The 12105-nt window shown below is 41.3% G+C and overlaps 1 protein-coding gene across 1 annotated transcript in view; it reads left to right on the top strand.

Annotated features, from left to right (window-relative positions):
• Positions 1–6260: 6260 nt before the first annotated feature.
• The window catches only part of LOC128738545 (protein TIS11-like), a 40422-nt gene continuing 34577 nt past the window's right edge, over positions 6261–12105 (top strand). The window contains exons 1-2 of the mRNA XM_053833759.1: positions 6261–6578; positions 6739–7344. Coding sequence (XP_053689734.1) covers positions 7285–7344 — 60 coding nt within the window. The 5' untranslated portion in view covers positions 6261–6578; positions 6739–7284. The remainder of the gene's footprint in view (positions 6579–6738; positions 7345–12105) is intronic.

Genomic DNA, 12105 nt, shown 5'->3' on the forward strand with positions numbered 1-12105 from the left:
GTATAGTTGGGCCTATTTATTCTGCACATAATATAAAATAACAGAACAGAACCAAAAACTTATGACGGCATTCTCCGAAACCGAACACGGCGGAGAGGGAAGTAAACAGAGAAAAAGGATTCCTTCTACCTGCTTCGATGAAGAACACAGCAGGCGGAAAAACAAAGTTGTTTTATATTTTGAGTTTCTTCTTACCATTCCATTTTTCATCTTCAGCATCATCGTGATACAGGTTTGCAGGTTTGGTTCCTTTTTTTTTGTTCTTCTCCTTCCCTATTGGAATCACGGCCAGTGCCAGTCCGGGTTCCACTGCGCTGCGGCATAAATACGAGGGAACGCGTATCGTAGGGACTCGATGCTCATACCTGATGAGCCGGCCAAATATTGAAACGATCAATTTATGCCGAAACTGGTATCGGGGATTGTGTAACGATCACCGATGTTGATGGTTGTTTCATCGAGGATCCTCCATATCCAATTTAAGTGATCAGCACCAGCACAACGCAATTGATCGTATATTACGACTCTTGATCTTTGACTGTTTGATGTTAATGAAAACTAACATCATTACAAGATTTTGTTTACTTGGACAATTAAAAGTACGCACCACTAAAAGCATTACTGTATATCTTCTTTAATTGCCAAAGAATAATTTTTGAATAGGGCTGGATAATGCGTAACACCGGTACCTCGCGTACCACTAGCTACCATTAGCCTCTTATCCAGCGACTCCTGTCCCTACCTTCTCGTGGTACCAGCCGGAATACGAGCAACCTTAGTGGAGATCGGGTAACCAACCCCCGTGGAAGCTAAGGTCATATACGGACAGGGAAGGATGCATCTGCTGAGTGTTGGCAAAAGGAACAGCCTTGCCAGCCGTGAGCGTCTGACTCCAAGGGCTCCAAGGGTTAAGGACGGCTCACGACGGTGAACCCACTGCACGGTGAATCGCCGTTTCCGTACCACGTATGCGGCTGTATCCGAGGTTAGGGGCGGCATACAACAGCGACTGATCCGGAGCGGGCGGCTGACTTATAAAACGCTGTGTCTCGCCAGCTATACCCAAGACAGCAGCCCTATCCGCGAGACTAGACATCGCAGCCCCAGTAAGGCGGTATGCTTAAAAACTTTCGCTAGGAGAAATCCACAAAGCCACCAGGAGATCACCTGACCAACGTACAATGAACCAAATTGACCACGTTCTCATAGAGGGCCAGTTTTTCTCTAACATCACGAACGTACGCTCCCGACGGGGTGATTCAGACCATTATCTAGTAGCAGTACATGTGCGCTCAAAGCTGTCCACCGTATACCGGACACGACAAAGCCACCCTCCTTGGCTGAACATCAGACAGCTAGATAACCCGCGAGCTGCCGAGAACTACGCGTGAATACTGAATGAGGCACTGCCTTCTTCCAAGGAGTTAAGTGCTTCAAACCTCGAAGACGGTTGGGGCAGAATACGCTCGGCCATCGGAGAGGTAGGTATTGAGCCTCGGAGTACACAAAATGATTGGTGGAACAAGCGGTGGAGGGGAAAAAACTGCTTGGAAAAATTATCTAAGTATTGCCACTAGAGAGAGCCTGGCCAAGTACCGACGAGCTAGGAACCAGTTGACCACGATCCTGAGGAGGAAAAGCGCCAAAAGGAGGACAGAGATCGTGAAGAATTAGAACAACTATTCCGAGCTAATGACACGCGCAAGTTTTATGATAAGGTGAGCCAAACTTGGAAGGGCTACTCTCCGAAACCTGACAAGTGTAGGGACGAGGGAGGGAGTCAAATCACAAACGAGCGCGAGGTGATCGAGAGATGGAAGCAGTTCTTCGATGAACACCTCAATGGGGAAGTCGTAGAAAGAGGCGGAACGGAAATTAACCTAGGAGCGGAATGGAAGATAGTAATATCCTAGCACCTGATCTCCAAGAAGTCAAACGAGAATCGGGCTGCTGAAGACTAATAAAGCCGCTGAGAAGGACTCCCTTCCGGCAGAGCTTTATAAACATGGCGGAGAAACGCTAGCTAAGGCTCTACACTGGGTTATTTCGAGGATTTGGGAGGAGGAAAAGCTAACGGAGGAATGGATGGAAGGAGTGATTTGTCCCATCTACAAAAAGGGTAATCGGATAGACTGCTGCAACTATCGCGGTCCCAGATCTCCCAGATCCTGTTACGCCGGTTGTCACCGATAGCACAGGGTTTCGTAGGGAATTATCAGGCGGGTTTCATGGGGGCTCGCGCAACTACGGACCAAATTTTTACTATCCGGCAGATCTTGCAGAAATGTCGGGAGTACAACGTGCCCACGCATCACATTTTTATTGATTGCAAAGCAGCATACGATACAGTCGATCGAGATAAGCTATGGCAGATAATGCACGAACACGGTTTTCCGGACAAACTGACGCGACTGGTCAGAGCTACATTGGATCGAGTGATGTGTTTCGTACGCATCTCTGGGACACTCTCGAGTCCCTTTGAGACGCGGCGAGGGTTGAGACAAGGTGACGGTTTATCCTGCCTGCTGGTCAACATCGCTCTTGAGGAGGTGATCCGACCATAGTTTTGAACCGCTTTCGCATGTTCTCTGAATTAAATCAGCAAATTTTGTAACGGTAATCTGATGACCAGATACAAAACCTGTCAATGCTTTAGTAAATTGTTTTTTTCGCGATTATCAAAACATATAGGCTACGGCAAACTAAACTACAACACATTCATCGATTTATATAAAATGCTGTTTAACTGCAATATTTTGCTTGCTATTGCTTTTTTTGTTTTGCCGAAACGGTACAAAATTATGGTTTCCATAGTTTTCAGCTTTAAAAACGGTTACCTTTATGGTAACTTTTCTCAGATGTTCCATAGTGTTCTGTCCTAAGTTGTACATGGTGGGATACTGCATAATTTGATTCACAAAAAATAAGTGAGATTAGCTGCTCATAGCTGCTCTCCCCGACACCCCCTTAAAGATTACATGTAAAACGTTAAAAACCAGTGTTAGCTTCTAAATGGAAAAGGATTGAGCTCTACTGCCTTCGACGAAAATGTGTAATTTAATGTGGTTAATAATTTCAAAGAGCATTTAAAAAGCATACGAAGCGTTATTAAAGAGCTATATCAAAAAAACTGTTTTTAAGAGTGTCCATATGAGTTTGGCTCTATAACTTCTTTCATGTAAGAGATAAAAATTTTCAGTATTCAACAAAGTTTCTCGAAAATAGTTTAGCTACAACTTTTCTGTGGATAGCAATCATTTTTGACTCAAAATAGAGAAAATATTTTCTGTATCTGATTAGGAACACCCTAATGTCCGAATATGTTTCCGCCACTAGAAAGTGCTTTTTGAATGAAGAAGCATTTTTGAAACAACTATTATGCTATGTCTTAAGGTTTCGATGCTAATACTTATATCTCACTATTTTTGAATCCGTCCCACTGTGCGACGGGTCCAGTGAGCTAGAAATCCAGTATACCTTGAAAAGTACAGCCTGATTTTCAGATTGGCTAGGTATGCAAATGAATGAAACGGGAGATAAAACAAAGCAAACGCAAATGTTAAGGGGCTGTACCGAGAGACTGACGCCGTAACCCCTGGGGTAACGCGTACCGAATCGTGATGGCGAAAGTAAAAGGTCCTGCGACAATTAGGGAGATGTGTCCGAATTGCCAGCCCAGTTAGCTCACCGTACGGTCCAGAAGAGCGAGGGCCAGCGCTGACGGTCTGCAAGTCTCTAACGATGAAATAGTAGCAATGGCAAGACGGTTAAAGATCAAGAAGGCCCCTGGTCCAGGTGGGATTCCTAACGTGGCTCTTAAGGGAGCCATACAAGCGTTCTCGGATATGTTTAGGATGTTGATGCAGAAATGCTTAGAAGATGGTAGCTTTCCGGGCAGATGGAAGATCCAGAAGCTAGTGCTGTTGCCGAAGCTAGGAAAGCCTGCTGGGAATTCAGCATCATACAGGGTGATGTGTGTGCTCGGTAGATGCGGAGAACTTCCGGAGAGGATAATCCTGAACAGACTTACAAGGCATACAGAAGGTGAACATGGTCTGTCAAACATGCAGTTCAGATTCCAGAAAGGAAAGTTCACGGTGGATGCTACTCGGACAGTAGTGGTCGAGCTAGTCGAGAAGTCGTCCAAACAGAAGCGAAGAATAGGTCGTTTTTGCGCCGTAGTAACGTAAACGTCGTAAAAAACGCCTTTAACAGTGCCAGTTGGCAGGCCTTCGCCGACTCGCTGCATAGAATTCAAATTCCGGGTTAACTTTGCAGAATTCTGAGGAGTTACTTCTGGAATCGGACGCTTGTTTACGAGACCTCATAGGGGCGTAAGTAGATGAACATTACGTCTGGGGTTCCGCAAGGCTCCATTCCTAGCCCAACGCTTTAAAATGGGATGTATAACGGTGTACAGTCTTTGAAACTGCCTAGAGGCGCGGTGATCCTTGGTTTTGCGGATGACATCATGCTATCGGTGACAGGCGAGTCACTGGAGGCAGAAATGCTGGTGACCAGCGATACCAACCTCATGCACGCATTCCAAATTTGGGACCATTCATTTTCTTGGCAGGACTCAGTACATATCTTATTTTCTCAGTCTAATCTTTTGTTTAACAAAAATAGACAGAGGCGATTGGAACAGGCGAGAATTGGATGCAGGGGGCAAAGTTGCAACACTGACGAACTGACATGACACATAGAAGAAAACTCTTCAAAAACCATCGTCCTACACATTTTGCTTGCAGACTAGCATCCTCTGTTATGCATGTTGCGGAGTAGCTTGCGTTTGCAGGGTTTTATACTGTAAGTTTTTTACATTTGCAGGGTTTTATACTGTAGGGTTTTTACATTTGTACGGTTTTATACTGGAAACTCGAAGCAACACTCGAGCGCCGCGGTGTGGACAGGTTGCGAAACATGCTTTTTTGAAAAATAAGTTGTTTTTGAATGGACGATGGAATTAACGCGAGTGTCTCGTCTGTTTGTCTGTGGTTGCAAATTGCCCACCATGACACGGTGGTCCTGCTGGTTAGCTACTGTAAAGCCGTACAACATGCATGCGTATTCTTCTTGCTAATCTGAACACAGTGAATATATTGCCCCTTTTATGACTATTTAGACTACTGTGATAATCATTTAATGCAACGTACCGCATTTTGCACTGTTAATCTGACACTAGAGTGGCTTTTAGTTTGATCTACTAATGAGTTTGATTTCTTTTTCCTTCTTCCCCTTTCTTTTTCACTTCATTCTCTTTGAGCGAAATCGTGTGCGAGATTCGACTGTGATAATCGTGTAAATCGGGGTAGTCTAAATAGGGGCAAATGTCGCAATAATTTCATGAACAGAATTTTTGTATCAAACAAAAAACTGCTTTTGAAACTTAGAGAATCAATGATGACTCATTTCTCTTTAAGGGTTGGAAGTGCTTAGTAATTCATCTGTAGCTCTAAAGCAAATCCCATAGTATTAGAAACAAAAAACACATATGACACAAAAACAAAACAGAAATCTGATAAAATGTAGTAAAACAGTGAATTTTTATTGGGCAATTGTTTTGGTTAACATTGGAATGGTAATAGCAATAAATTCTCGCTAAACGCTACCAGATAGTTTAGTTTAGTACATTATTTAGATTCTTAAGTATATACTTGTACAAATATATGACGTGATTATTATCTATATATAGAGCCAATCCCAACACAACTTATCGCAATTCCGCTAACACAAAATATATAATCTTCCGATGAGAAGAGAGACTAACCGACTGTACGACGGTCTCTCCTAAGTGCACACATACACCCGCAGAGGCACTGTGTGGTTGCGATCAAAACAGCCGGAGTAAGCAAAAGAAGCGCAGAACACAAAAGAAAAGCCAAACAAAACACGACTTCATTCTGCAGAAATTCTGAAGCCGCCGTACGTAAGTACACTATAGCTGGCTGGCGGCGGCTGTTGGTCATGCCATGCTCGCCCGCCGTCGCCGTTAGCCGCTCGGCGTAGTAAAATCTCTGACAGCGAAGGGGAAATGCGCGTTCAAAAAGCACCAACGCGCCGTCGCTCTCAGCTGTCTCCCCTCCACAGGCGCACAAACTGTTTTTGTTTTGCCTGTGCGTGAGAGATTACGGCCGTCTTCTCTTTCTTTTCGCTCTCGCTCTCACTTGCACCGAGCTTCGCTCGCTCCGGCTTTGCAGTTTTACTTGCAAACGCAGCCATATCGGCACACCGTTCCAGTGCGGACCAAGTCAGTTTTGAATCGAGCGGCGTACAGAGTAGAGGTAGCCATTTTTACACCGTGTTCTCTTCATGCGCTTCTGGCAGCAGTGAAGGCAAAACATTATCAGACAAATTTACAAAGTTCACTTTTCCTACCCTGCGAGTAAAGAAGAGTTTGTAGTACTAATAAATCAAACAGTCGTCGAAAAGCCGCCCTCAGTTTACGCGCGGAATTTCGTCCGGTCAAACCCCGCTGCACAACAGCCAGCACAGCAAAAATAAAGAAAAGGAATTTCTTGCCTGTGTCCGCCTCCGCGAGATTCGAAACCAGACACAACTCTGAGCCCACAAGACAAGTACGTAATAGAAAAAAAAAACAAAATACGTCATCGAGTTTGTTCTGTAGTTTTTGCACAGCCGGTCAAAACAGAACAGAAACAACTAACCGAATTGTCGATGCTGTGACCCATTGGCAGCCCCAAGTGATTTCTGATTTCTTTCTTTTTTTCTTTGCAGAAAAAAGAAGAAGAGTGCTCCATATTAGATAGAAAAAAAAATCGAAAGTTGAAATTCGAAGAAAAAATTGTGTGGTAGAAGCCACACAAAAAAATAGAGAAGAAATATTAGTGCAAATGTGCAGTGAGCAATAGAAAATCATTCTTGCAGATTGGCAAAAATAGTGCATTTTCTGATTATCTGACAACACACAACACAGCCAGCAGAAAAATAAAAGCAAAGCGAAGAAGAAAACAAAACAGTGAAATTTCGCAACAAGTGCCCGTTGTGTATTGTGCGAATTGACAAGCCCTCCGGCGCGCGCAGCCCCACTCACCGCAGCCTTGCCTCCCATCGTTAGTGGTTGGGCAAGCGACGAAATCGCGAAATCCAGAAAAAAAGTGCTGTGAAATTTTTAAGTGCATTATTGCCGGTTTGTTTCCCCGACGACTGCTTATAACCTACCTGCCTCCTGTCTGTCTGCCCCCGAGTACCCGATCAGCCAGGAACGGAACCGTCAAAGCAGAAAAAGAGCAGCAGGGAAGAAAACCAGAACAACGACGGAGAATGTCTACCGCGATTATGCACACCGGGGCGCTCTACGACTTTGGTGATTTCACACTGAAGGTAGGTTTCCGACCACTTTTTTTTTCGCTAGTTGGTAGAAGCATTCAAGTCTCCGCATCCGCATCCGACGATGATGCTGCCGCATGTTTTCGAGCCCAAGTGCGCTGCCAGTGCGCATGTGCAGCAGCACTTCTAGAACAACCCGGGGGCCGAGGGGGACAACCTGTTGATCTAGTCTAGCCTGCCGATGATTCGTGCTCCCGTCACAGGGACGTTTAGGTCTTTCGATTGGGTGCGAACCAAGGGAAGTTGACAGTTTTTCACAGCACCACGTGTGTGAGATTAGTAGGATACTTTCAAAAATGAATAATTTTCTTAGAATCAGTTAAAATAATCCTCATAAATTGACTGATTCTTTAAATTTCTAATTAACAATGTGATTTGTTGATTTGAAACCAAGTTAAATTTAATAATTTGATTTTTCAAGACTCCAAGATTGTTACGTAGGACGGCCAATACGGTAGGCCGGCTTAAATAACGTTACTTAGGATTTTAATCAAGTGTAATATCAGCCCTAAATCGATTAGGCACTTGAAAATTTGTTCAGAAATGTGGAATTGTCTAGGTCTGGAAAATTTGAAGTGACAGATCAAAAAATTAAGCCCAATGATGGTTGAGTGAAATCAACTTTGGTGAACAGAATCTTCTGCTTTTATTTCGACTGACTTTGAGATCAGCTGTTAGTGTATAGGACAATATTGTAAGGCGAGTGCTACAATCCTATTAGCTCTAACAGTCTTTCTCAGTGGAATTTTTTAAATAAATTCTCAGATAGGTAGGAGTTACTTACCACGAAAAAAGGTCATACGTACAGTAAGAAAATACAATAAAACAGGTACTGAGAAATAATTTTTCCGATTGTTTCACTTATCTAACAGATTTTGACAGAGAAAAAAGGTTCATAAAAGTGCAGTTGTGATTTTAGTTTATAGAAAAATATGAATTTTCTTACTAAACTGTTTAAAAAATTTTGGGAAATAAATCGATCCAAAAGTTCATATCGAGAATTAACCCGCTAACGGATACGGTCGTTTCCAGGTAGTTTGACTTACCAACGTTTTGCTACCTACAGAACAACATTCTGACCATGCGTTCAAGAGTGATACATACACAAGAAGTTAAGCATTTTCTAGCAATAATTTAGCTTGATGTGATCAACTTTTACGCTATTACCGCTAAGAGGGTTTAATTTCGAATAATAAAGCTACTAATTGTGAATGCAACACGGCAAGATTGAAGATAAGAAATAAAGTGACGTCGTTTCGATTTATTTCCACTTCATTATTTGCAATTTTTAAACCTGGCACGTTTAGCTTTTTGATGCGCTTCACATGCTGCAAATAGGTGCTGTGAAATGGTAAGAAATAAACCCAACCCATTCTGCTGCAGTAGTGCAGTGTAGTGTAAATACGGTATTTTATAGTTTTCGTCTGGCGTCTTTCCACTGGAGATGTTCTTGATTATGGAGCTGTAATCGCAAAACGAGATATACCTAAGAAATTTTTTTTTCTTCATAAAATTGAAACCTAAACTCTGAAGATTTAGAATGTTTTTTTAAGAAAGTGAAGGCAACACACTTTGATAAGCATGTAGAACCCTCAAATATTACGCATAATGTTTTGTTTGTATTTTTGTTAAACACCAACTATTTTAGAATGCTGTGAATACTCCGTTTCGAGTAAGTTCTAAATGCGACTTCCTGCGCTGGCTGCCATTAAGTGAAAAGAACATGAGTAGAAATGATAAAGACATTTACGATGATTATAATCAGAGTTGCTGTTATGCTTGTAGCAATTTTAGAAGGAATTCCTAGAATTCGAACAGTAATATATATTTAGTATGGCAATCGTCTTACTCATTTATTCTTATAAATATGAAATGAATTATGCTAAACTGTACCACCGTGTATCGAAATATATTCACAAAATAATTTGCGCTTTTAATAACAATTATTCTCACTCCTCCGGGTTCGGTTTCCCCCGGTGAGCAATATTTTATGGGCCCTCAAATTTGTGCCTCTTAGTGTTGAGGGAAAGGATGAGAGCTATCTCGGAAAAAATCTATAGCCTGAACAAACTGATGAGAAAAACGCGGACTTTAAATTACTGAAAAACGGTGAAAAATCGTTTCTGAGAATAAAACATAACGACAAAGCTTCGTGCGCTAAATGGGACTGACACTCTTGTTAAATATTCAAAGAAAATGGCTGACTGTCCTGTCCAAGGAACAATTTGGGTTGGCCCCCGCTGGCACCAGGAATAGAGGGGCCCAACGTGCACGATGGTTCTACCAGGTCGAAAGCGATTTGCGACTTCTGAGACGACTAGGAAATTGGCAACGAGTGGCCCAAGACCGAGTTGAATGGAGACGAGTGCTGAAACAGCACGAGCCACCCCGGCTCTATGCTGCTGAAGAAGATTTTTTGTATATTTTAGAAAAGTTTAGTCAATTTTTTCGACTAAAAAACTAACTTTTATGTTTAAATGTCCGCCATTTTGTTATGCGTTTGAATTTAAAAAAAAGATGGGTCAAACACGAAATAATTTAATACAGTTTCATATTGTTTTGGAACTTTTCATTTCGGATATGCCCTTGAGCGCCAATCCATGGTACCGCATTTGTTGTTTTTTGTTTTGAATGATCATCTTCAAGGAGTCGTACGGGAGGGAAGAGGAAGTTTCCATATGAAATCAAAATTTTTAATACAGCAATGTTTCGATTTTGTCGGCATCCGATTTTGTCTACCCCCGATTTTATCAGCTTTTTATCCCGATTTTGTCAGCCTATAAATTTTGTTTAACTTTTATGCTTTCAAATATGCTTTATAAAACTTTTGAGCCTGCTAAAGCTACTGTATTTAACGATTTTTCATTTATGAGAAATAGGATTTTTCTAACTTTGCTGAAGAGATAAAAGGTTACTGTCTTCAGCAAAATTTCTTGTAATAATATGCTGTAAAACTTTGCAGAATACATCAATGTGTTATATTGAAGCCGAGGAAAAATAATTTTTTTATTGAACTTTTAGGGGGTTCAATCAAAATTTGAACTTCGCTGGACGATAGAACTTTTAATTTTGAGAAACTCTTCCTAAGGTTCCATCAACCTAAAACCAAGTTTTCCCGCTCAAGGTTAATGCGCACCAAAAAAGGTTCTAGACCAGTGCGCTGTGCTCGGTTGATTGAGCTTTCGGTTGACCAATTGAGGGTTAAAATTTAATTTTGAGTAGAAGTCTTCGATATAGCAAGGTCTTAAGTCTTGAATTTTGAAAGAAAAATCCCGATATTGTCAGTTTCCCTTATTTTGTCAGCCCAAAATTCAACATGGGGCTGACAAAATCGGAACATTACTGTATTAGTCTAAATTGCAATGTTTGGAATGAAACTATTTGAATATGGTGTAAAAGGCACTATGATTTGACTATGTACTATGTACTATTGACCAGAAGCCCATTTCTCGTTTAGTTTTCAAGAAAAAATATTAGAGTTGGTGTAAAATACTGCTGCAATATTGGCATTTCGACAAAAATGCCACATCGAAATGTGTCCTCAATTCTTCGGGGGTAGGCAAATTGATTTAGATTGATTAATTTGGAAGCTGGGTATTTCTTGGTCTAATTCCACGATGCATTAATTGGCTGGAGAAGATGGACGGCCCGGTTAGCTTCGAGGTACAATGGATGGGCTGCTAGATATAGACTCAACCCTAAATTGACTGACCGAAAATCCGATAAAATTCGAGCAGTTGGAGCACCCGGTTATAAATATAAAAATTGTTATTTAAACGTTTCCTTTTACGTGAAATTATGTAAATAACAAGTAGCTGGAGCCTCACTTCAGTAACTTCGGCCACGCGTTGCTTAAAACGGATTTTGTAGTTTGTCCCAAATAAATTTATTTACAGGGACTGCTCTGCCCTGCTCTGTTTAACAGCTGAATTTTATCTTTAGTGGGTCCTATACTGTTTTTATTCAGTTGTTTCCACTGCCGTAGATAATGTCCACATCAAATCTTTTTAATTTTGTACGATGTTGGTGTATTAAAACCCCATTGTATTCAACAGATTCTTTCTTCAGATTTGCTGTTATCGGAGTAAGTTTTAAAAATGATTTCCTATATTGGATCTTACTTTTTACGTTTAAATCAAAGATTGGAACTGCTACGCGTTACTTTTTTTAATATTCGTGGGTTTCCAATGAATTTAAAATTTAAAATTTTCAAATGTTCATATCACAACAACATCTAGAAAAAGGAATCTGCCATTCTGTTCTATTCTACATGTAAATCGAATGTCCTTCTGAATGTTATAAATGTCTCTAAATAAAAAAATGTTTAAATATCGCCATCAACAGTTTGGTAGGAAATTTATTTTCTATGTTTGTCCTGAAGATCTCACATAGAAAAGGTGAAAGGTGATTCCCCATGGGTGCGCCTTTCGTCGGTTTATAAAATTTACCCCTGACCCTGAACGAAGAATAATTTTCTTCTATACGTAGTGTGGTTAGCATCATCGTCGTCAGCAGCATAGAGCCGGGAGCCGGGCTTGTGCTGTTCCAAGCAGTCGTCTACCTTCAACTCGATCTTGGGGCACTCGACAGCAACTTCCTGGTCTGGTTAGCAACAAATTCTTATTAATCTTGTTTTTCCAATTACCATCACTATGATTACGAAAGTAGTCAGTCTGCTAAAATATTCCAGGTTTCATTCACAGGAATGCTCGGAAACAAAACCGCCATGTCGAATGAAACCATTCACCCATGTAT

This window comes from Sabethes cyaneus, chromosome 2 (assembly GCF_943734655.1).
Source record: "Sabethes cyaneus chromosome 2, idSabCyanKW18_F2, whole genome shotgun sequence".
Lineage (NCBI taxonomy): Eukaryota > Metazoa > Arthropoda > Insecta > Diptera > Culicidae > Sabethes > Sabethes cyaneus.